The following is a 27,083-nucleotide window of genomic DNA, read 5'->3' as shown; positions in this document are numbered from 1 at the left end:
GAAAATAAAGTGACCAGGGAGTAAACTTGGCCACAACTTTTCATCTTTAGACACACTATGTGTTTCTTGAAGGAAAATAATATTTGGATTTTTCTTTTGTAACCACTGGAAAACGCCTTTTCTCTTCTTGTAGTTAGCAATACCACGAACATTAGCGGAGAGAACATTAACATTCTCAGCCATCAGGTTTAAGAAAGAAAAACTACACAAAAATGTAATACAATCATTGTTAAATCTCCCGAAGTTTTCAAAAGAAAAATGGAAACAGAAACAGAACAAAAGCCGAGCTCTACAACGAACTCAGCAAAAACAGAAAACACAGAGAAAAAACAAAAGGCAAAATGGAGCGTCTGGTACATGGCGAAAAGCTGCTAATATTTCTGGGGCGTGTTAAATGGAAACAACCCGTAAACGACAGCTTTGGTCAAAAACACAAAACGAGAGACCAAACAGAAAAACACAAAAGACACAGAAGTGGTCACAACGCCAGGAAGCAGGTCGTCGGTGACAATTTTCGCACGAAACCTAGTTTCACATACGGAAACTTTACAAATTGGAAATGGCTGCAGCGCCGTGAATAGGATGACCGGATTTGAAAAAAGAGTCTTCACATAAAAAGGAAATGCATACATATCAGTTTACTCGCTGGTATTCTTGCGATGAAGGCGTATATTTTGAGTTGTTGATGAAGAGATGACCATTTACGAACTTGACTTTCTTTTTATCGTGTACGCTTTGTCCATCACACTTCGAAGACTTTGCTTGACTTTATAGTCTGTATGACACAGATCTGGTTGACGAAAATGTCCGTACCTCTGAGAGCCGTACGCCAGTTTCTCAGTAAGACACTCCGTTGTACACGAAGAGGGAATTTCACGATGATATGCCGAGGTTTGGCTGGTTTACTATGACCGACTTTCAAATTTGGACTGCGGTGGGCATTGTCTATCAAAATGTCCGCCATCTTGAACTTTTCTGCCGCGAGCTTCTTTATTATTTCAATGCAGTTTTCGTCTTCTACTTCAGGAATTCCCCCGAAACGGAGATTGTAGTTACGGGAATATCTTTCGAGACTTATCGCGGAACTTTCAACTTGTTCAGTTCTTTTGTTAAATTCATCCAATTTAATTTGTAGCTTCTGAACTTCTGCCTTCAACTCTATATTCTCTTCTTTCAGCTTACCTATGTCGTTGTCTGCGAACTGCATGGCTTTGTCCAGTTCAGTGTATTGGGTTTCAACATCTTCCATTCTTTTAGATAGCTTTCGTTGTTCGGTCATAATTGTTGAAACACGGTCAGATATCGATTCAACTTTCTGCTCCAGATCCTGCAAACATCTCTTTTATTTGCCAGTAAGTGTTATCATCTACCTTGTCGCTGGTACAAAAAATCGTTAATATAAGGCATAAAAATAGAAAAAGGGAGAAAACTGTCGTGCATATGAACGGGGGGGCATACGCAAAGAATGCTGGGATTGAATTTTAGAAAAGCGCCCTGTGTCAATAACTAGATTCAAAAATTGCCAGTTTTTAAACGGAACGCTATAGTTTTCAGCTTGCAAGTGGAAGGTGGGCAGTGAGGTTACCATTGCAATGATAACGATGCCATAGTACGTCCCTTGTTTGACACAATAGGCTGTTATCATGGTAAAAATTGCCAATTTTTGTCCAACATTTTTACACAATATAGAAAATCTATACGTGCACTGCCGCAGGGTTTGACGTCTTGTTCGTACGTGAACTGCTTTCATCAGAGGAAACTGGGCTAGTTGTCATACAAACGTATATAGCAAGTAACAATTAATTCTATTTTATCATGAATCAATACAAATAACATTGCCAATCTTAACCCCTGGCGCGACACCAAGGGCTGAGCCCTATATAATATTATAATAATTATGGTAATGAAAGAAAGAGACTAAAGGTACGCTAAAATAGAACCGCCTGCTTAAAATGATACAATTGTTGTTGCGTAGGAAGTTGTCTCCATTCGACTCGTCACAGCTAATTTCACAACAACACTTTCATTGATCCCATTGTTTCAGCGACAAAGGAATACATTTCATCGAAAAAAATCAGGAAGCAAGAAGTATTTGCAGCCATTTGAAAGATTCCCCTCCCCCTCAAAAAAAACCCTAAAAAATCTGAAAGGTAGGAGCGGCGATTCCGGGGGACAGTTTTGAAAGACTTCTTTGCGAGTGAACATAGTGCAAATAGACCTGTACTTTTCACTGTTTGCAAAATGGCGATACCTTTGACCCACTCTAACTGGTATCATCGTGTATAGTGCTACAGAGAGTGGCAAACAATCACGAATTAAATAACATTCGTTGTTCACAAGGGACAGGGAACTAGATAGTGGTGTTAGCCGAAGGGAGACGGTAAACTGTAACAATTTTCATCCCTTCAAGTTGGAAGAGAATCACTCATCAGCAATTCTTTTGCATGGCCGGTGGCTCCTTTCAGTCTTTATAATTATAACAAGATTGTACGAAAACAAGGTACTTAGCCTGTGAACAGTGATGCACTTCAGAGTTCGTTCACTTGGGTGCATTCAGTGAAACACATGCCATTGAAATACCAAAGGGCAAGGCAGCTTTACCTACAAAAGCTCTGATATTAGTGAGATAAATAAAGAATAAAATATTGTGTTGATAACTTGCCTGATAACCTATCGTAGAGTACCGGGCATGTAACGCCCATGATGCCGTAGTTGGTCAAAGAAATCTCTACAGACCGTGTGATTGATCCATAGGCCTTCACATCGTAAGGGTGACGTTGGCCGACTTTCGTGACTGTAAGATTCAATTTGATATTGGATTGAAGTTACCGTAGTACGTCGTCAAGGTTTCCGCTCCTCCGCACATTTGCTCGAAGGTAGGTAAAAATTTAGGTAAAAATCAAACCCAAAGTTGATCACTTAAGATTACTGTCAAGTCTCGGCATACAATTTTGAAATTGATCGCTTGCAAATCAGGTGCATTTTGAGTGCCTTGAAAACGTAATGTGTAGGCAGTGTGCATTAGAAACTTCGATCCTTTGTGTGCATATAGCAAGAATAGGCACCGGCGTTGTAGTCAATCCCCTTTGCACCTCATGGCCTTGGAAGCTCAGTAATTGTTACAACATATGCAGCGATAAATTTAAATAAATGAAGGCATGTCAAACAAAATTCGAGTTGCAAAATCTATAGGGGTTCCCAGGCCCGACCGACCTTATCCTGATATTTTTTGGGTGAAATGATGAAATAGCGAATGAAGATGAAAAAAATAAAGAAACTGAAAAATAAAAAGAGAAATAAATCAGACTAGCAGTAAATTGTATTGCCACTGTTAAAAGAAGTAAATGACTCACACCACTCGTTCTCACCATTGTCCCCTGATAATCTTGTTACTGCGTCCCCCCAACCCCCCCCCACCCCCCGTGGCTAATTTGCCCTTACATGGCTTTACTCATGTCTTGTGGTACCTCCGATCGCGGAAGATGGAGCCTGAAATATGCCCCTGTACGAAAACACAAAGCGTCGGGAACTCTGTCGATGATGGGTCAGTTATGACACCATACATCGATCTCACACATTCAGAGTCTCTCAACAATGACTGACTCTCTCAATAATGAATCTGGCGTCCTTCTCCTCTTCGAGGGCAGATGACAATTATCAAAGGGGAGACGGGTACATAAGAGTAGGGTGGTAATTAAAGAAGTCCACTTTAGTTTCGAAACATCATCATAGTCGAATTCAAATTTCATGAAGCTAGAAATTTTCTTTCCTGTTAAAGTAAGGTTTGTGATAATTGGTTTGTGATAATATGGGTAACTGAAACAATGTTAGCTTGTTTGCACAAAAATAATGTTGGAGAACTCTTGTAATTTGCATAATCCAAGAGGGCTGCAAAATCATCTCTAAAATTTAATTTTGACCAAGAAATGTTCTTTTTTTGTCTATTTGCATTCACATGGGTACCTGAAACAATTTTAGCTTGGTTGCCAAAAATGAATGCTTGGTAACTATCGTAATTTGCATAATCCAAGATGGCCGCCGAACTTTTGACCCATATGCCTTTGTATGACGTGTAATACCTCTCTATTGGGGTATTCATAGCTATAGACACAGGTGCCTGTGTTGCCGGTGTACATGCATAGAGAGAGGGGCTCTCTATGCATGTACACCGGCAACCCAGGCACCTGTGGCTATAGAAATCATTTCTGATGCTATTTTGTTAGTCGAAGATCAAATTCATGAGCTGAAGGTCGGGTCAAGGTTAAATTTGACTTTTGACTTGGCAACAACTGGAAACAAAACTTCATGAACGTTCATGATTCACTTTAGCTTTATATCGACATGTTATCACGGTTTATAAGCCTTCACACCACCAACGGCGAAACTGTGAAACAGCTATCTTGGGGTAACAGATAGCACAGCGGAGGATGTCAAGGTGCTCTATATTTAAGATGGCGTTCAAATCGATCTACTATTATTCTCAGTGACAATATTTGTCATTGACATCGTATCAAACATATATTAGGTGGTAATTAATTTACCTATTTTTCAGGTTCTTTATTTCTTCATTTCGCACCATTTCGCAATGTCGCTGAATAACATTAGCCTCGACGATTCACAATGTAGATGGGTTCCGTGACCGCTGAGTTGAGTAAGGGAGCCTGTAGTAATTACAAGGGGTGGGCCGGGGTAACTGGGAAGCGTCACTTTTTAAAAACTGTCGGGGGGGGGGTTACGTTTTACAAAGCTATCTTGGTGGGATAGTTGCTATCTTGGTGGGATAGTCACCTTCAACAGATGCTAATTTACGATCAAACCTTCTATTGTTCATGTGGTATTTCCTTAATAGGAAACCGCCGACGAAACTCTTTTAAATACATACAGTCAACAAGTTTCACAAGGTGCAGTGGTATCCTACATTAAGCACCTTGAAGAGTTCAAACTGATGAAAGACACGGCCCGGAACAAAAACATATGGGACAGATAGCAAAGTGTATATCAATAATCAAATGTCTATAAATGCACTTAATTTTTGCTTAATGTTTTAAAAAATTGTTCATAGTTATCTCTCATATACTTCCATGTATAGTAAATCAACATTTCGGTGAAATTCCAAAATCAAATTTTTGGCACACATGGACTTGTAACCACCCTAGTCTAATCAAGAACATTAATATCAATAATCAATCACACATAAGCTCAAAGACATAGTGTACCTAGTTTCTAATCTGAAAAAAAAATTGTTCATAGTTTTGTCATGGACTATTATGTACAGTGAGTTAACTTTTCGATGAAATACAAAAATCCAATTACTTGTACACAAATGCACCGTTTTCTTCCCACTTCAAGCAAAGTACATTTAAATATATTATGAGACATATTATACAGAATCTGATATAGCTCATTTTGTGGGGGGGAATTGTTGATAGTTTGCCTGATGGACTCCATGTATATTGTGATATATTGCTGAATGAAGCTCTATATCAGCCACGTCTTGCCGCCTTATAATTGAACAACATAAAATGACCCTCCTGCAGATGTATGAAATATCATGTCCCTTCAAAAATGCTTGCTTGATGAATTGCGACCTTCCCTCCAAAAAGCCAGCCGTCCTGCCCACTGTAATTTATGTCACCAATTTACATAATAATCAAACAAATTGTTATGTAAATTAACTAATACCGTTTCAGTTATTCCTGGAGAGGGTCAAGTTTTAGAATGTCAGACAAGGGAAGGGTCACATTTTAGACAGGAGGATAGGGGAGGGTCACATTTTACAGTATAGGAGCGCGTGGAATTCCCCCCGGCCCACCTCCTACTGTAATTATTGAAGTCTCCCCAAGGTCTTACATCAAAATTTGCATGGTGACCCTCGCTTTTTATTCTTCATTTTAAAAGAGAATGGTTGAAACATTCTTTGAGTAAAGTTTGAGCAAAAGATTAAGTCTTTCGCTTTCGAGGCGCCTACTAACTTAATATATCATCGACCTGCGGCAAAAATTGGCGCGATTATAAGCAATCATCACTGTATACCAATGCTACACATTTTGTGTTGAGAGGAGAAACATTTGATATCTTGGAGACATAGAAGCCAAGTTCAAAACGAAAATATGCTATTCCACCTTTCCGAGGAATTTATTAAGGTAGAATGCGCCTTGGAGAAAAATGTTTGGACTCAATTTTTTACAATTCTTTTCTGATCTACAACTCGTGGAGGCTCTTTCGCTGTTCTCACAGTAAGGAAACTTCCACCGTCTTAGTGTTTTCGAAATCCAAAATTTACTTTTACCCAAATAGAGTTAACATAGGGCTGACTGCAATTTTGAATTACAAATATCGGTGCATGTTAGGTAACTGTTTCTCTTGTACAAAACTTTGCACGGTGACCCCTGATTTTCATGCATGATCTGATGAGAGCATGGTTAAGAGTTTCGTTGAGAAAAAAAAATTGGGCGAAAGTTTAAGTCTTTCACTATTGAGTGCATAATACCTTAAAGTTTTGTGTCAAGTACTTCGAACTTCATCAAACATGTCGGCTACACTTTCGACGTACTAGCGCTTGTCAAATAATAAGTATACGCAGGAGTCTGTCATCTTGCTGTTCTCAATCAGGTGATAGAATAATCTTTTTGAAAATAACGGGGCTAAATACTGGTAATAATTGCCTCGGAAAGCTCATCGATGAGGTCAATAAGGAAGTGAGAGTACAAATATTACTGAGATCATGGTAATACTGTAACATTAAACCCTAAAAGTTGTGGAAGCTACTTAGGGATGTCCCTGGTTTAATGACAAATTCAGTTTTGACAAAATTTTAGATTTTGAGATTTTTGACTTCATATGATATTTTTACCGAACATTCATTAAAACTTTTCATCTTATAAAAACCGTTGCTTTTATTATCCGATATCATTTTATACGAGTGTTTTCGTGTATAACGTCTGGATGGCATTGGTTCAAAGTTATACGATTCCTCGAAAAATACCAGTGTATGGTGACGTCAAACAAAGAAGAATACATTTAGATTGTGCAATTATAACATGAATAACCTTTATACTTGTTGTTCGGCGTGGTGACATAAAACACAGTTAAGCATAAACATGATTTGAACTAATTTAAGAGAATTTGATCTTTATATTGTTCAAATCTCTAAAAATTGTTTGGTGCGTTATAGATAATGTTGCAATATTACAATATACTCATAAAAAAAGCAAGTGCGTGACTTAAAAAGAAAAGTAGATGAGCTTACATCTACAGATTAAACCGGCATTAATTCATTATCCAATTATCCCAAATTAGTTCAAATCGTGTTCATATTGCAAAACATGTCGCGATCTGTGTTTTTGTTTACAGGGATTACTTTATTTATTGAGCAAAACTCAGGAGATATGCAAATAAAGTAAAACAGAGAACTTCATTCTGAAGTCCGATCAAGTTCAAAAATTTTGATACACCGTTTGCCACCTTTACCAATCATACCTACAGATTCAGAAACGTGAACTTCCTAATCATTTTCTCACGCTGTCCCGACGCCAAAGCAAGTAGGGCATCGGAAAGCACGACATGCAGAGGATCGTACTGTAATCAAAGTTATTGCATGTATCTAATGTATCAAGAACACTTTAGAAAACATTCGCCAAGAAAATGCAAACACAAAATTAAGGCCGAGTGTTTGTTATACTAGAGGTATCATGGCTTTCAAATGATCCCGAACTTTCTATCTCAATTGGGGGAACCAGAAGAGGCCCATTCGATTGCACGCAGCCGAGCTCATTGTTTGTCAGGAATACGGCTTCCGCAATCGCTTCTTCCTTTCCCGTACTGTTTATGTCACCAGTGCCAACTCGTCAATGTTTGCATCTTGAAAACCTGGAATATTATTCACATTTTGCTGTGCCACATACCCCAACATGAGTCTGCAAACTTCAGTCTCTTGACGGAAAAAGAGAGGTGTTTTCCATTGTCAACACAGTTCACAGCGTTCAGGTTTTAATGTAGTGTCCTTCGTCCAATGACGTCACGTTTTGTGCTTTCTTCGTCGCTTTCCTGAAGACCATACAGCTAAAGTGTCGACTTTATTTACCTAATTGAACAAAGCTGAGTTATTGCATGGTACGATGACTAGCGTAACAAATTACCAACAGTTTACCGATATTTGAAATTCAAAATGGCCGCCGTCCCTGCGTTAACTTTTATGGAGAAAAATAAAATTTTCCATTTTCGAAACGACTTTGAAAAGTTTTCTTCTGACTGATCGGAATAGAAATGATAAATTTGAAAGCCCGAATACCGGTAACTGAGGCGCGTTCTACCTTAATTGAACGTTTGGACAGCTTATTCCTGAAGGACTGAAAGTGTTGACAAGACTAATCTGTTTTCACTCAAACTGCAGTTTTGAAATTGCGAAAGGTTTACTCGGTTCCGATGCAGTTGCGATCGTGGGAGGAGTAATACAGTTCCGAGTCTATCATAAATCGTCAGCAAATTGATGATGAGACCTGCTGGAAGAATAATTAAATTATTTCTCGGAATTGCCGCTTCTACTTTAGCTGTTGGCTTTTCTTTTAATTACGCCAAATATATATTTCTTCTGCATTGCAATTTATTTCTGTGCTTTCAGGGCATTTTTGTTGGTTACATTTTTAGGAGCTGTTTGTTTCCTTCTGGGCGCATGAGGATATGCTCCAAAATTGGTTCAGTCAACACTGCATGTATATGTGTAAAATGTCGAAAGATATGAAAAACTTGTACCACAATACGGAAGAATATTTCAATAGACTCCGTATCTTCAAGAAGTACATGAGCTATTGTCCAAAGGAAGACCAGCAGACAAGCGTGTACGAAACGTTTGAAAATTTCAAGTTAAAAAGAGATTCGCTCAGGGTACTGGCTGTCGGAGCAGGCGATGGTATGTACAGTGAACTGCATTTTTTTAGTGTGTGTCCGCAGTATTGCATCATATGTTGACACTTGTGAGTTTCATGAATATAATAATCTCTATGAATGTAATAAAACTGTAATTGTAATAACATCAACCACAAACGTAATAAAACAGTCAACCAAAAATGTAACAACCATAAACTTAGACACGCAAATGAACCAGAAGTGTAAAGAAGGACAAAAAGAAATAAACCTACATCCGAATGAATATTTTGTTAACCGATATCGTAAGTAAATAATAAGCCATGGAATACTACTACCGTGGCGTTTATTTTATACTTACGGTATTTTCGTCTGTTTCAACTGTATTCTGCATGTGTATCGGTAATTCATTCTGTATTACTAGCCACAAATTAACAACACAACGACGCAATGATTCATTCAATGTCCATATACCAACAGATTAGAGTGGTTACAGATGAAAACCAAAAGTAATAGGCAAAAAGCGCATACGTACATACCTACCTCTCTGCTTGCCTGCCTGCATGCATGCTTGCATGCATACACACATATATATACTTACATACGTACTTACACGCATTCATACATACATACATACATACATACATACATACATACATACATATATACATACATACATACATACATACATACATATATACATACATATATACATACATACATACATACATACATACATACATACATACATAAACAGACAAGCCAACTAACAGATATATAGCCCGACAGACAGAGCGACCTACATATTTCCATGCATGCGTACTACAATGCACGAGGACGTGGCGTTTGTTTCTTGTTTACTGGTCATAATGATCATACTGTGAAAATTTTACTTATTCAGTTTCTCTTATGTTTATATCCATACACTCAGGCAGCTCTGATGTACCAATTATTGACATTTTGTACAGTAAGCAATGCCATATTAACTACATCGTAGTAGAACCTATCATGGCTGAAGTGGCGAAATTCAAATCGTTGGTTGCATCGAAACAGGAGCAAGGGCAATGGGCAAGAGTCAGGTTTGAGTTCCATCAAACTACCATCGAAAGTTATCTCGAAGAATCACAGACGAGGGTAGCTGAGGACAACTTCGACATCATACTGGCTATACACTCTGCGTACAACATGTCAGACCCAGAAGGTGTTTTCGCTGGTCTTTATGAGCGCCTTCAAAAAGGAGGGCTGCTGCTTAACACCATCACTGCTGGTATGTAACTGTTTAAAATGCTGAATGTGGTCTTTCTACGGCCGATTCACAATTACTATCTTTGGAAAATAGCCATACATTTTGTAGACTACTGAACGAAATGTTTTCGGTTTAATGTTGAGCCAAATCTACCCTGGCTAAATAGTTGCTGAAATACGCATGCCTATAGGTTGTACGATAAAAGCCTCGCGGATGGCACAGGGCATATTTTATTAGGTCGTGATTGAAATCACATTAAATCGGTCGATCTGTAGACTGTGTGATCTTTAGTACAGATTCAGTATCAATTTTACAAACGACATCACGAGATAGCCGTGGGCATTGCTCATTGACTATCATTATACTATAGAAATAACGGGCGACGCGCTGACCATTAACGTTTATTTGTGGGCAAGGCCGGCGAGAGGAAAGCCAAAAATTAATGGGCGAGGCTTGCCGAGCCCGTTAATTTGGCTTTCCTCTCGCCCGCGCCCACAAATAAACGTTAATGGTCAGCGCGGAGTCTGTTATTTCCATTATATTATCAACGAACACCGAAAAACCGTCAAAATTTACGAAAATTTCCCGTGCGAACGACAGCGGGGCCCCACAACCTGACAGAGAGTAGTGCGCGCGCTGTAAATATTTTGTAAAGCCGGAGATTGTTTTGAAAAAACCGTCTAAACTTGGTCCACAAATGCTCCATTTTATTTTGTGGTTGATTATGAATTTTGTACAAATCACAATTTTCGTTTTGGCTGTAAAGTTACCGTGTTTACGATATTATTCATATTCACGGGCATGAAAACAAACCATTACTGTGTATTTGTGGGCAGTCACGTGGTTCAGCTCGACCAATCAAAACGCGATGGACAGGGCATGGTAATATAATCCGATTATAACAGCTACCTATGGACGGCTTAGAAAATCAAGCTTACATTTGTAATTAGGAACGTGAAAATTATCAAAAGTCATGTTTCTTGTCAATTAAGGTCCCCTTGAAAAGTTGTATGCCAAGATAAAAGAAAGACATCCAGAATCACGCCAGTGTGTAGGATCAGCCTCGCTTCGAAGAATGATACAACGCAGACTTCCTGACATCGAAATTAACACCACCTATAAAAAGATCGCCGTATTAGCCGATGAATGTTTCAAAGAAGAATCTCAAGAAGGAAATATGTTGCTGGATTTTCTGACGCAAACTCTTGATTTTCGAAAAAGCGTTTCTGAGAGAGTACTTAGTGACTTCATGGAACTCATGAGGGAAGAATGCTGTTACGAGAAAGACGGCAAATTATTTCTCCACAAAGATGAGGAAGATATTGTTATCTTTAAAAAGTAATCTCATCAGTAATCCGATTTCGTATTTTGCTACGTTTTGCTACTACTCCTTACAGTTCATGTTTCAGAAATACAGAAACTGCAAAATACATAGTTCAGTGCATGGAAAATCATAACGTGTTTATACATAGTGGGGGAGAGATGTGGAGATGACTGAACGATGCTAAGCAGTACACCAAAGAATATTTTTGATCTGACGGGAATTAACGATAGTTTCTGAACATTATTCTCTAATGAGCGCTATGATATAAAGTTAATGTAACAATATTGTTTAGGTGCAGTACGTAGGTTACATAACAAGTTCATAAGTAAATCCAATGTTAGTAATATACAAGAGGTACATAGCTTTTACTGGAAATTTACTCGCACGGAACGTTAAAGTCGAAAAGATGATAGGCAGGTCAATGAATATACATTATTAGAAACAACGACGCAATACATGTTTTTTCACTGACACTATTGGAATATTTTGCGTACTATACACTTTACTAACATTTTAACTTTTTATCACCTGCTCTGTCAAATAATTTAGATCGGCTCTCTCATATATACATATATACATATATATATATATATATATATATATATATATATATATATATATATATATATATATATATATATATATATATATATATATATATATATATATATATATATATATATATGGAGGAACTTTTCTACGAAATTCAAATAACTTAGTGGTCAATCGACAAAGAAAAACTATTTGGAAACAGAACCACAAAGGAAAATATATAGACGTTTAAATGTTCTCTCGTAAAGACTTTTACTGGAACCTTGTGATGAGACGCGTAGGGACATCGTATTCAAAAAAGTGGGAAAACAGAATTGGTCTGTGTGTCAGTTGGCACCTGATATGGTCAAGTAAGGTGAAAAACATGGGAATCAAGAAAATCGCTGTTTGACTTGTATCTGTTGTATGACAAACTACCTCACAGGTCAAATTTTATTTAGATGGGAGAAGGAGCCTTCTCCAATGGGTGAGCAATGTATTTCTCTTGAAGACTGTGAGCATTTTCTTTTTGAATGAGCACGAGTAAAGCAATTTTGCGAAACTGGTTTTCAGAATCTTCACGAAGCATACAATATCCACTTAAGAATACGCTGGGAACATTGGTTATTTTCTAGGTATATCTAAGTTTGAAACTTTGAATATGATAATTACGGTTGGAACTTTTCAGTATACAAGACAAGAATTTTAAACGAGATAATGTGGTAAGAGATTGATTGAGGAATGATATTATATTATGTCAAGAGAAACAGAATTATTTCAGTTTATAAGTCATCTGCAAATCACTTATGATTAGTTGTATGTTTAATGTCTAAAGAAATAAAGCTGATCTTACTAAAAAAATGTTTTGACCTTCGTGCAATATATTACCTAAACCTCATTTTTCAGTAAAATCCTCAGTACCCACTCACTTTTCATCCGCACGAGAATGCTAACAAACAGCTTCAGTAGAAAAAAGTGCCGACCGTAGACCCCTAGACGTTTTAAAGGAGGATAAATTACGATACCCTTCAAAACATGACCGTAACAGCCATTGCATCCCAATATTTTTTTCTATTTAAAGTATATTCCATATTTGTAACATGTCCCTTTACAAATAAAACTGTTTTCATACAAAGCATTGCCCTTTGTAGTATGTCTGGGTACAATTGGTAGAATTTGATATTAGCTGTGACAGTAATTTGAACTTTGAGGTATGGCGTAAGTTCTGGTCTTAGTTCATCTAAACTATAAAGGATATTGTATATAACAAAAAATAGTCTTAAAGAAAAAAAATACCTTTCAAATAATACCCTACAAGCTAGATTATGTTAAAAAATAAGCTCAGCATTTTCACTTAAGCTATTTACTAATTTGTGTATTTAACGAACTTTTCCAATAAGGGATATATATCTAGATTGACATCATCAAAGTTGATGAAACTTGCTATGCATATTTGGGACACTCATGTAACAATCATGAAAGTTGTTTTAGCAGTATTAGATAAAGATTACTAATTTGCATATTTAAAGAACTTTCCTAATTAGGGATATATAATATGAATTAATCAATGTTGACGATACTTGGGATGAACACTGAAGGTACTCCGTAAGAGCATCGTTTAAGTTGTTTACCATATGTAGGATTAATTTACAAATTGTACACGAAGACCTGTCTATAATTTTAGATGCAATTGGCCAATTGTGATCGGGTTTGTTTGAATGAGCTTAAAATCAATCGTGAAGTTGATATCTGGATGAAAAGAGACAAACTTTAAAGAAACCCCGAAATGGGAATACCAATAAGGATTGTCCAAAGCCTTCATTGTGTAGATTGGGTAGGGGTAATCTACAAAATAGAAAAACGTAGAAGTTACGGAGGTAGGCCTTGCGTACGTGTGAAACATTATGTAGACTTGCTCAGATATTCTGTGAGAGAATGGACGGCTGTTTATCTTTGTCTGTGTGATGAGTATTGAATGAGATCTTCGATCTTCGCTCTTCGTTTTGTACACTGTATCTTGACAGCTGCGAACGCACCCGAGTTATGCGGGCTTCTGTGCATAGCAAACTGCAGTGCATGGAATGCAAAGATAAGCGCCTGTGCAGTCCCCGTTCATAAATGTCACTCTAGTTGATTTAAATGACATTATGGTGATTAAAGTGAATACATACGACTAGCTACTAATAATGCTGTCCATTCTCGGAAATCGTTTAAATCCAATTTTAGGCATGGCGATCGGAAAATGCAGCCATCCAAGGGGATAGTTTTCTTCTGACAAATCACAATGTTCTATGCTGTGCCCACTATTTCTATGCAGAGGTTCCGACATAGATGTTTTTTTGTTTCATGCAATAAAATTAATGACAATTGACAGATATGCGTACATCCTCCCAGTTTTGTCCGTGCCAAAATCAATGTACAAATGTACTCAATATAGAACTGCCCTTGTACAAAGTGCAAATGGAAATTAGGCATGGCATGCCAGAGTATTTGAGTCGTAAAAGGAAGATTTTCTAAAACATGGCGTCAATGACACTTGGCTCACATTTGATTTTGATGTGACAGGCCAGAGTGAGTATACTAATTTATGTTTACCCCTAGAAACATGCGCACCAAGTTTAAAAGTAATCGGATGAGCGATTTCAGAGAAAATGTTTTTTGACCAAAAATGAGAAAAATTTCCCCAAAACTACAAATATGTAAAATTCACCCCAATTTAAAGATACTCAACTTAGGTTGCCTGTAGGTACATGCATACCAGGTTTCAAAGCAAACAGAATATTTAATTAAGAGAAAATTAAGCTTATTTTGTGACCAAAAATGAGAAAACTTGCCCCCAAAATACAAATATGAAATTTCACCACAATTTTAAGAAATCAAGCAGAAGACTACCCTAGCATCAAGAGTACTAAGTTTCAAAGCAATCCCACCCGAACTTTGGGGAAAATTAGTTTTTGACGAAAAAAGGGAAAAATTGGCCTTAAAATACACATATGAAAATTTCACCACAATTTGTACAAATCTGACAGAGACTGTAACTCCACAAATGTAATAATCTCCACAAATGTATATCAACCACAAATTGTAATAAAATGCACCCATAAATGTAATATCGCCCATAAATGTAACAAAAATCAACCATAAATGTAATAAAAACTTCAACCACAAATGTAATAAATGGTAACCATAAATGTAATAAAAAAATCACCCATAAATGTAATACTTGTCAACCATAAATGTAATAAATCTATTTTGTCGTTGAAATTGAGGAATTAGCCCATAAATATTTATCTATGTAATAAGGAAAGCAACTCCACACATTATTCATTTCTTAATTGTTTGCGTTTAGTGTGTTTTGCATATTTGAAAGTGTATTTTACGTTTCCCTGTTTTGTGTACAGAACTGATTGGTCATGGCGAGACACAGCTGTAATCTGAACGTCAGTGCAGTCTCTACTCCAGAGTGGGGAAGACTGTATAACACTTCGATCCTTTAACACCGTTTTTTCGAAAATTGCCGTACTTTCTTAATCAATTGCCTCAAATTCGTCTTCAGTGGATAAATTGTGTGGAATAATCGATAGATTGTCTGTATTCCTATGTTGTCCCACTTGAAGTTTGTCCTTCACTAGGGATGCCAGGATTCTAATTTGTTCTACTGTGTTCAAGGTAGTGTTCGTATTGTTTTTTAGCTACTATAGACTATAGTCTATGGAAGCTATTGGGATGGGTATCCGTCCGGCGTCAGTCTGTATGTATGTATGTATGTATGTATGTATGTATGTCCGTTTGTGAGGCGTCCGTCCACTCAAATATCTTGAGAACCGCAGTACTTACTGATTTGATATTTGTTGTGTAGATGAAAAATATGATTTTGAGAAACTATTTTTTTTAATTTTTTGATATTGTTGAAAATAGGCAAATTAATGCCAAAAAAGGTGTTTTTGGTAAAAAATCTTCTTCTTCATAACCGCTGGTCAGACAGCTTTGTTATTTGGTATACAGGTCCGTAGGGGTAACCCAACTTAGATTTGTTCAAATTGTGATGAAATATGCAAATGTGTATTTTTAAGGAATTTTTTTGTCATTTTTGGTCAAAATTTGACTTACATTGTATGTAATTCTTGTACTGTATAAACCCTATCAATTCACCCAGAAAAAAATAATATTATTTTAAATAATTGAATTAATTAGGAAATCATCAAAGCCAAAATAATTTTAGTGTGGAATTATCAGAAAGTTCAACTTTTTTTGACAGTTCATAGTGAAATGCTTACCATCTTGGAGGATTAAAACATGTAAAGGCAACTTTCCTGAATCCCAACTTTGATATATTCTGAACCACCATTTATGTTATCTAAAAGAAATTGCTCATAATAGTTTGTCATGATAGGGTGGTCAAATAAATAGAGATAGAGAAAGTTCTAATTTCCATTTATGGTTGACTTGGTAAGGATAAAATAAGATTACTTTTTGAGGAAAAAAATAGAGTGGTCAATTAAAAGAGTGGTCAAAGTGATAGGGTTTTTATGGTAAAGCTGGGCTGTAAGATTCCTCATGTGCTATTTATAGCAATTATGCAATCTGTGTAAACAGTGCAATGAAATTGTAACATGATTCCTTATAGTGCTTTTTATGACCTTGAACTTCTTAAGTTACAAACATTTGTCTCTTCAGTGTGCTTTCTCTGAGTACGTACAGTCTCAACTGATTCAACAGAACTTACTTACAATGTTAATTTGAAAGTTAAAATGTGCTTGGTTAATAGGATGAAAATACTCATATTAAAAGATAACCAGCTGAAGATTCTTTATAACCTGACAGATATGCTGTTTTATTATGACGTAAATCTTGATTTAAGCAAGTCTTGTTTACTTTAATTAGAATGTAATTAACTCTCGTTTATTTGCTATTATAGACTAATATAGTCTCATGAAATATGCAAATCTGTATTTTTACGGAATTTTTTTTTCCATTTTTGGTCAGGCCATCCTGAAATGAGCTATCAAAGATATCCACCTTCTTCATCAATACATGTGTCACAAAAGGTTATTCTCTACAGAACACAGCAGAGCTCTGTCAACTGTTGAGTCGCTTGTTTTTTTAAAACCGCTGGTCAGACAGCTTTAATATTTGGTTTACATGTCCCTAGGATGACCTTAGTGAGATCATTTCATACAGTCAGGAAATACTTAATTTTGTATCCATGTCTATAGTAGCTTCAGGGACTTTGGCCCTATGTTTACTAGATTGAAATATATGTTCTCGTCAACATGTTTTGTGTCGTAAGTTTCTGTTATAAGGTTTTATGTTTCTCTGTTATTTGTTCTGAGTCATCTGTCATAAACTTTGTGTGGTATCACTGGTTGACGAGTTATTTTGACGCTTCCTTATTATGTAATTATCAGTGTCTAGAACTGCTGTTCCACTTCCATTATCTAACGGTTTGATCAGTACCTCGCCGTTTTCTGATAGCGATCTCAAAGTATTCTATTCTGTGTTTCGGAAAGGAAACCTAGTTTCAGGAAAGTATGCAATAACATTACACTAGTCTTATTAAAGTTATCATTTACTCAGGGCATTGATAAACAAATGATCACATATGCAAGTTCAAGTTTATTACATTTATGGTTGAGTTTTATTACATTTATGGTTAATTTGTTTATTACATTTGTGGTTGCGGGTTGTTACATTTATGGTTGACTATTTTGTTACATTTGTGGTTGATTTTATTACAATTGTGGTTGATATTACATTTGTGGAGATTATTACATTTGTGGAGGTTACAGAGACTAACCTTAGGATCATGCATCCAGTTTCAAGGCGTGAGATGAGCGCTTTCCGAGATTTTTTGACCAAAAATAGGAAAAATTGCCCAAATATACAATCATCAAAATTTCATCACAATTTTCACAAATCTAACTAAAGTAGCCATTAAAAGCCTTCATAAAACCAACCAAATCTGGCCTAGGTTTACAGTCCTAGCAATTTGCTGAATTTGCCTTTTTACCTCATTTGCATACTTTTGACACTGACATGTTCATTTCAAAAATTCACATCTCCACCCCTGGGCTGACCTGTACACAAAATACTAAGATGGTATGTGCTGGCGTTTTGGAGTTTTTGATGGGGACGGACATATATCCACACATATATACATACAGGTGCTGCTGACCTACCATATATGCTCCTTTTGGTATATATACACATACCAAATCTGACTATTTGGAGGTCATAATGAATTACAAATTTTAAGATGAATTGACATGTGTATGTACCCAAAAGCACGCTATTCTTCTCAGCAGTTAAATAAAATCAAATTGGTTGAGGCATATATGTTTTTGCACAGGCACGTAATGTGGGAACCCTGCTACCATTTCTAATAGCCCCCCCCCCAATGATTGCATTGATATGGTTGGAAAGCCTTGAATAAGCATGGCCAGGGCAACTATAGTGATTAAATTTAACCAAGGTAACAGCCCTTGACAAATACACTGCATGACTAATGGCAGTAGTCATAGAAAGTGCAAAATAATATGGCTGCCACAGAGGCAAAATTGGATCATATTGTAAATCAAATCCGTGATCATGTGTACATTATTGTAACACGCTTGAAAGGGACTGTTTAGCCATGTCCGAGTAGACAAGACAGATCTACTTGCATTTGCATATTTCAGCACATATTCCTTGTACTATGCATGAACAAATTGGTTTGAGTATGTCTGTGGCACCAGATGACATGAAAATTTGAGCCATCTTCCATACAGCGATGAAAAAAACAAAAAAGTACCTGGTACGTTTTCCAGAGTGCTTCTGTTGATGATGATCAATCTGAAGACAACCTTAAGATATTCTTATCAAATAAAAAGCCCTTCTATTATTAAAAGTCCCTACTAAATTTATTACATAAAATACTAATTTGACATAAAATATTTTTGTCTAATTTCAAATCTTGACATAGACAAGCATGTGCTTTTAGCTTTCTTACATACAAGAAATAAAATTGTGAAAAAGGATCTTTACAAATCTAAGAATATTTTGACAAATTTTGCATTATTTGTTTGAGGCATGATTGTTAAAAAAATCCATATGTGAGTAAAAATAAAGATACATATTTCAGTTGGAAAAAAATTTCTTCAGCAAACAGGAAGGAGAAACTTCCAAAATCTTGTATTTTCACAGCGTGAGGTCAAAGTCAATTCTTTGTTTTGCGTCCCCGTACTTGAGTTTTTCAGGAGATAAGAACATAGTGTATTTGAAATAGGTCTTCACCACTTGTGTTTCTGCCAACAGATCGTTGTTTAAAAATTTTGCAAAATGCTTTGAAAACTGCATGCTTGCATGATGTCACACTATTGTGCATATCATGGAGGTGAGAAGGTTTCTGCTTTGACTCTTGCTCGGGCACTTCCGATACATGTGAAACTTGCCTACATTAAAGATTTTGCTTTTTTTTTTTTTAACTGCTTACCCGCTTACCTGTCAAAATTTTGAGTGGACGCAAAACAAAGACAATAATTACTCTCAACTAAATGAAATTTTGTGATTGAAATCTTGTTAATAATCCCACAAAGAACTACACTGCTTCAACTACTACCACCAAATGTAGGTACGTTAGTGCGTTGTTTGGCACCAATGGCTGTGTTTCACAAAAATGTACGGCATGAATTTGAAACCTCAGTTTCTGGTGCATGTCTTCACACGATAATATTTCTGTCTTGTAATCAAAGTTAAAACATTGTTTCATTGGTTCTGTAAAAAAGTACTTTCCTCTCATGGTTGACATCCACACACACAACTTTTGTCTTTTTTTTTCTCAAATTTACAATTATTACTGAGCCCACTTGTGATATCATATATCTTGATCCCGATCTTGATATGCATCATTTTGCTAATATAAACTGTGACATATCACAGAAACGCAGAGACACAACAATTAATAATTTATCATTTTTGTTGAGGTCTTACCTAAATTTGTCTCTAAAAAAATGTGGGTTACACTTATGTACAGAGAACTTCATGATGACAGAATTATGACATATTTTTCACAGAATACTATATTTTTTTTCCATTCTTACAGCTGATGCTCTGGAGATTAAAAAGTTCACCATTGACATTGTATTTGCTACCACAGAAAATAATGTCCCGAAATAAACTTGGCACTGTAAATGTGTTTCTGTTTCAAAAAGCTAACCGGGCAAATACCTAGAGAGTTTACATAGTTAAATATATACTTAACAGTTACTAAGCTATATCGCTTTACAGTATAAAAAAGCCAGGAAAAAGTTAGCTGTCAAAGGTATAATTTCAGGAGCAACAGGGTGACACTGATAGCAGCAAAAGGGTAAAAGTCAATGTGATTAAAATCACATGTAGGGTACGGCCACGTCTACTTACGCGTATGCGGTATTTTCTTGCTGTCGCTAGCAAGAGAATACCGCATAAGTATAAACATCGCCGTACTCTACATCTGATTTTAATCAGATTGGGTAAAAAGTCAGTAGTAAAATAGTCACAACCTTGGGCTGACTGAAACAAATTCAAAGTGAATGAAGGATTCAGAATGTACAAAGGTTTCATAGAGTTCAAGTTCCATTGATTGGTGACAGTCTATCTGCACACTTCACAGAAATGTGAGCCTTAGGGTACAATACTCCAGTCCAAGGTTTTACATTCTTTGTGCAATTGAGAGACCTAAGCTACTGAAAACAATGCAAGTTGACCAAAGTGTCAACTACTCTGAGATCAACACACATGGCCATATTTTCAACTAAAAACATTCACCTTGTTGTACGCAGGTTGAGGTGATTTGGTTTTTTTTCAGACTTGTGTTTTAGGGGGCTTTCAATGACTGTTTGTAATGGTAAACAGTGATCCATGACTTCAACTTCTGTTCTTGTCCAGAGTTTCGTGTTATGTTGTGGAAAGCATTGTGTGTGACACTTTTGCCCTTGAAGCCAGCATGAACACACTGCTGACTCACGAATTCTCTCAATGATGTATGGAAATTTTGCAGACTTCAAGTACTGGGGTAAGACTGACACACGGAAATTTCAAGTCATTCCAAAATTTAACTCAGTGAGTTCAGAAATGTAGTCAGCCATACTCATAGGGCTAACAAAACTGTGAGAGAAGACAAAGGTTACAAGGTTTTCTAATCACAGCTCTCTCACTACATGATTTGATCAGTAAATTGGTAGTACCCTATGGAATGCAAAGTAACAGGTTCTGAAGGTTCTGAAAGACATTCTCATGGTTCTATGCAATCATTCATAAACCACACACTTACATTCAATGTCTAAACATGGGTATGTGCTCTTGGGTAGTTCATGTGTACACTGCACTGGTGAGCTGTGACAAATTATTTTAATGCAATCTTGCTAACCATTTCTGAACAATACCTGCAAGCCATCCCAGCTCCAAATGAAACACATAATCAGTGTAGATGATGGCAATTTTTGTAACTGATGTGAGAAAGCATTAAAAAAAATATCATGATATCCTATTTATGATAATGCAAAGTCCACTGTAATACAACATGTAAAACTAGATAGGTGGAAATTGGTCAAATTGAAACTTTGGACCTGGAAGTAGAACGCGGTTTTGTACAGCTGTTTTGAAAGTCAGACTGACGAAGATATATTATTGTGTTTATTTCAAATGCAAGGTTTCCTTGGTGACCCCTGAGCTGTTTCAAAGTTGCTACTCTCAAAGTATGTGACTTTAGCACTTTTCAGAAAATTATGAAAAAAGACAGCATCAGATATTTTCTGAGTGTCCAGATTTTCTTGCAGCCACTCTACAAAGTCAAAAGTTTTAGAACTTCAAAACCTATACCCCTTTAATGAAAATATCTGAGGAAGACTCTCTACCACTGTGACACATATTTAAAACCTTGTTGGAAATAACATACCAACTCTGCAAAAGATTCACAGACTGTGATCCAACTCACAGGAAATGGCTTTAGCCAAACCATGAGACGAACTTGTACAATTACAATACCACAAATCTGTTGTCCTCACTTTGGTGACCCCTCAAAGTTCAAAGGGCAATAGCTGTCACAGTTGTCACTCGTAGTTGTATTAGTTCTGTTGAAGGCAATTACATATCTTCTACTTCGCCCATAAATGTGTTTAAACAGAAAGTATCAGCCTTGGAAACAGAGCAGATAGTGAACAATATGCAGTGGTAATATCGACAGATAAATTTTAGTCCAAGACTAAATATTAGTCGTCCTCCATGTGTCTAAAGGTATACAGTCACCTGTAATCTAAATATGTTCATATATGGTCAAAGGGGCTTTCCTTGGTATTCAAAATGCCCACGTGAGGGCGCTGTTTTAAAAAGCGGCCATCCGCTTAAAATTTGTGATTAGTTAGATTTTCTTTTTCCATGGTAACTGTGGCAAAATTGGAACAGGTGACAGTATACCTTTAATGTCCGGTCATATCACTGTCGGTCAGTGACATGACTGGACATTAAACACATGGAGTCTGTGTTGACAAGTTGAGCACTTCGGCAATTTTGACGCGATATCAGGATGAGAACAATGGAACAAAAGTACTAGAAAATACACCAAAATGTTACGCTGAATGCAGCTTTAACAAAAACAAACAAGAGCCACATTTTATAACATTTCAGAACTGACTTCTCAGAACTGAAAGGAAGTCACGGAATGTTACTGGATGTCATATCAACTTTTCACGGTCTCATTTACTTATTCTGTTTAAATTAATGCGACTGTATTTCAGTACTCTTGGAAAGACTACGCCCTTTTTTAACGTTCTCCTTCAAAATTTTCAAAAAGTAATGGTAAAAAAAGAAAACACAGTCCACATTGTAAGTAAAAAGTCTCTAAAGAGTTCAGTTTCACTTGGACTACATTAAAATAAATATCAGCACTTCTCCGTCTCTGAAATCCATCACTTGGAATATATTAATAGCACCAAATCGTTGATAAAATCTTAGTAACCGACTGAACTGCATCAGTTGCTGCTGGTCTGTTTCTTCTCTTCCTGCAGTTGTAGAACCTAATGGAGAGAGGAGTGGGGACAGGATTACGTATCATTCACAGACAATGAAATAACTGTTAATAGCTGGAACGTCTAAAGCCAGTAATGCTAACTGTTGATGATTTTTTTCACTATCTATGTTTTTAATGTCAACCATAATTTCTTGTTCTACCCCCCAAAGCATGTTTAGATGCAGGGCATTCAGCTTTTCAACTCAGCCTGTACATGTGTAAACTGCATTGTTATTGTTGACAAATGAATTCTGGTCCAGACTGGACTTCAAATGTAAACAATAACATTGCATTTTACACATATAGACGCTACAATATATGTTGACAAGCTAAACAGTGTTTCAACATTCTTTTGGGGCGTAGAAGAAGAACTTGCCATTAACAAACAAAACAAACATAATGAAAAAATCATCAAAAATTACCATTACTGGCCCTTATCCATCGTAGGCGACAAAAACATGTTTCTCTGCAAATAAACTTTTGTTGACAATGATGACATGAGAACCTTTAAGCTATTCACCCTTATTTCCTATACACAGGCCTAACTCAATATTGATAACAAGGCTTTGGCCACAACACTATGGTAAAGGGGTTAAAGCCCAACAAGCTGTACCTTTCTGCACTTTTTTCCGATAAGGTCGTTTTGAATCGAATGTAACTATATGCAAAACTGCTTACCATAGAACAGTCTTAACCCTTTCACCCCCAGTTCCGTGTATACAGGTCCAAGATCACCATTGATAACAATGGGTTTAGGTGAAACCATGGTGGTGAAAGGGTTAAAGCATGGGTGGCAAACACAAAACTTAGTTTTTAACAACTAATTAATTTTTTGTGTTGCAGCTCAAATGTAGCCGCCGCATATATAAATGTATATGTAAGCACCCTAAGTAAGTTGACCAAATCCATCACAAAGAATTGAAATAGTGACATTTTAGAAGACAATATGGTTTCATAACAGGAATTCAAAAACATATCTCAGAAGATAGGATAATGAGAGTTTTCGCTAAACAAGATGCAAAAAGATTCAGTTTATGAGGCTTAAATCTCCAAAGATAATTGCAATTACACAACTTCAACATGCAACTAGGGATATCTCACTCCACGCCAAAAACAGAAGTGTACTATTAAGATTGGAAGGAACAAGAGCCCCAAAGCTATGGCTCTGTGCTGGACTCGTTCCAACTTACGAGAGTCATTCACATTCTTTTTCAAATCATTCTCATATTTTACAGTTTTTAAATTGTAACTATTTTTTATTCACTTCTTCTTTGCAATTTCATAATACACGAAATTCAGTAAATTCTCGATCAGATTTGAACTTAAAACATATGGAACGTAGCCACCTAGTGATGAGAAATTGCTGTGAAAACCACATGGCTAAATCCTTACCAATAAAAAGAGCGGTTCAATTTTGTACGACCACGACCCCTCCACATGCTGTAGAGTTCATGAAGCAAGCACATATACATGTTCAACACTGTACGTTGCCACACAAACTTTATCAAAGCAACGAATGCACTATACAACTTGGCTTCAGACCCTTGGGGACAATTCTCTCCACCAAAAACTGGTCCCAATGCCTCACCTGGTTAGTGAGTTCTTTCACAGTTTGCTGCAGGTCTGTGACAACGTCTGATAAATACTCGACCGTTTTCTCTAGAATTTCCTCATTGCCTTTGTCTTTCCTCTTCTCATTTGGTTTCACCGCCGAGTCTGTCACATCTTCTGAGACTGTTTTCCTGGCTGACACGGGGGAATGATCTTCTGATCTCTTCTTGCGGAAGAGCTGAGTTACTGTTGGACCGCCGTTGCTGTCATCTTCGCAATCTGATGAAGATTCAAGAAGAAAAAGAAAGTGAAAAATTTCATTTTAACTTATGCATTATTAGAGTTATTCCGACATAGAATATTTGCATATATCCATATATTGTAGAAGTCCGTTAGAATGTTTACGCAGCGAATATCCATAGTTGTATGTAAGCATACTTGTTCTTGTCTGGTCATGCAAGTAAAAATCAGAGGTTCGCTATTATAGATGTAACTGCCTGGCTTATTCCAATTTGGTGAAATGGCTTACTTTGATTTACTGGGCTGTCACTTTTCGACTCTTTAAGTATTTTTGTTCTGTGCTCACTTCCGCTAAAAACTTCATTACCCCTTCATGATATTTGTAGCGTTTGCATAGTTTACTATCTTTGAAAACTGTAGTCAAACCCAGACTTGAATGCATTTGTCACCGTTCCAAAGTAGATTACATGGCATTGTATCATGGCATAGGAAACCGAGCCCGAAAATTCAGTCGAGGCATAGAACAAAACTCCTGACAACGTAGTTAAGAATTACAGCTGACAGACGTCTTAACAATCTACTTTTTTCATACAATGTATTTTGATGCAGGGTTCTTCATAGGATTTTCTAATAGAGTAGAGGCTAATTTACATAAATTTGTATAATTAGTTTTTGGAATATTTGCATAAAATTTGCATATACTTTGTGTTCAACAAAAATTGTTAGGAGAGTATAATATGATATAGATCAAAGAAACTATTAAAAGATGTAAAACAATGAGACACTGAAGTTCCTGTGATGACAGCATCGCTAGGAAAACATGTTTTTCAGTACATTTATCAGGGTTCTGTGACCCTGCGGCCCCAGTACCAAAATAGAATAGTCCCACTCTGATGTCACATCTGCCATTGTTTACAGTATTTTCATTCATGTACATGATGTTGGTTTTCATTCTCTTCACATGCACTTTCATTTGCCTCCAACTGTGAACAGTTTTTACCAGTGACTATAACAATTTTCATTGCTCTGTTGCTGTTTTCACAAGATGCTGACCGTTTGATCATGGAAAGTTGAGTTGCTTTTACATGCAGCCAATGCATACCAGTGCATTGACAGACAGTTCATACTTTGCTATGCTATGCTTAGCTGTTGATCAACAGCATACATGCTGTCTTTGTTTCAAGTTTACTTTTTATTTCAAGATGTGAATCAAGCGGAAATTTCACCAAATTCTAGAGATTGTGTAATCTGTTTGATCTGAAACAGTGACATAAAACATTTTGTCGATTAAGTGCGGAAATCGTCGCTGACTGTTGTTGTCTTTTGGGTATGGTTGTATATCGTATTTTCTGTCCTTTACACTTTCTTTGGATGGGTTGGTGGAGTTGAAAGCAGCTGGTACCGTCAAGGGTAGGACGTGTGAAATCATTCAGTTGTTATCACTATTCATACAAATTGAAAGGATTAATAACTAGTGACGTTGTAAAACAAAGAAGCTACAAATCATGTGTTCATCTCTCTTGCTTTCGTGTGATGAATTATTGTACGGAAGTTGACCAGTCGGTGCCATTGTGAACATTTTGCTTCTGCACCTATAGCGTCGCAGGTAAAAATAATAACGTCGCGGTGAGATTGAAAGCGTCGCGGGTGTGAACGATAGTGGTGCAGGTCGCGACGCTGTTTTTGCTGTGGAGAACCCTATGATGGATGAGAAAACTAGTGATCTTGATGAAATATTCATGAAGGACAAGTTTGTACTATAACTGCAAGAACAGTGAAACTGCACAAAATGCACAAGAAGTGAAAATGTTTAAATTTACTTACGTATCTATTGAGTTTATTTGCAAGCCAAGTGACTCTCCTTTAACCCTTTGCACCCTGACCCCTCGATGACCTATGATGTCATACGGACACACTTGCAAATGCACACATGCCCAACCACACACTTTCTGTATGAACAAAGAACAACTAACCTTCACAACAGTCGGTCCAGACTCGAAGGTCCATTCCTGTGATGTCTTCACATTTGCGATATCCGATAGGATATTCTACTTTTAGGAAGACATCTTTCTGGACTCTGTCTATGTGATCTGAATTATCACATATCACCCTGGCAAGGGACGTCTGTTTCAGCTGTGTTAGCTGGGCCGGTGTGAAAACACCAGGATTCTCATACCAAAACCTGCACGAAAATCATCAAAAACTAATAAATGACAGATAACATACGGTATACACCTTGATTTGTTTATGGAGAGAACATCATTAAAATAAATTCTAATGAAGAATGCATTGTTTTTTCGGTGTCT

The 27,083-nt window shown here is 36.7% G+C and overlaps 2 protein-coding genes across 2 annotated transcripts in view; one reads left to right on the top strand and one right to left on the bottom strand.

Annotated features, from left to right (window-relative positions):
• The first annotated feature begins 8,686 nt into the window (after nucleotides 1-8,686).
• LOC139128813 (histamine N-methyltransferase-like) lies at nucleotides 8,687-11,987 on the top strand. The gene is made up of 3 exons (XM_070694522.1): nucleotides 8,687-8,908; nucleotides 9,794-10,129; nucleotides 11,101-11,987. Exons 1-3 carry the CDS (start codon nucleotides 8,710-8,712, stop codon nucleotides 11,448-11,450), a joined length of 885 nt encoding a protein of 294 aa, XP_070550623.1. The 5' UTR covers nucleotides 8,687-8,709; the 3' UTR covers nucleotides 11,451-11,987.
• Nucleotides 11,988-18,835: 6,848 nt separating this feature from the next.
• Nucleotides 18,836-27,083, bottom strand: part of LOC139128800 (peroxidasin homolog) — a 98,712-nt gene continuing 90,464 nt past the window's right edge. The window contains 3 exon segments of the mRNA XM_070694509.1: nucleotides 18,836-22,993; nucleotides 24,575-24,816; nucleotides 26,751-26,959. Coding sequence (XP_070550610.1) covers nucleotides 22,949-22,993; nucleotides 24,575-24,816; nucleotides 26,751-26,959 — 496 coding nt within the window. The 3' untranslated portion in view covers nucleotides 18,836-22,948.

This window comes from Ptychodera flava, unplaced genomic scaffold (genome assembly GCF_041260155.1).
Source record: "Ptychodera flava strain L36383 unplaced genomic scaffold, AS_Pfla_20210202 Scaffold_71__1_contigs__length_606264_pilon, whole genome shotgun sequence".
Lineage (NCBI taxonomy): Eukaryota > Metazoa > Hemichordata > Enteropneusta > Ptychoderidae > Ptychodera > Ptychodera flava.
Note: the sequence above shows the minus strand (reverse complement) of the source record. Positions and strands in the feature narration are given on the sequence as shown.

Coding starts and splice junctions, on each gene's coding strand:
- LOC139128813 (XM_070694522.1), top strand. CDS start 8,710: ATGTATATGTGTAAAATGTCGAAAGATATGAAAAACTTGTACCACAAT. Junction 8,909..9,793: donor GGCTGTCGGAGCAGGCGATG/GTATGTACAGTG, acceptor CCATACACTCAG/GCAGCTCTGATGTACCAATT. Junction 10,130..11,100: donor GCTTAACACCATCACTGCTG/GTATGTAACTGT, acceptor TTGTCAATTAAG/GTCCCCTTGAAAAGTTGTAT.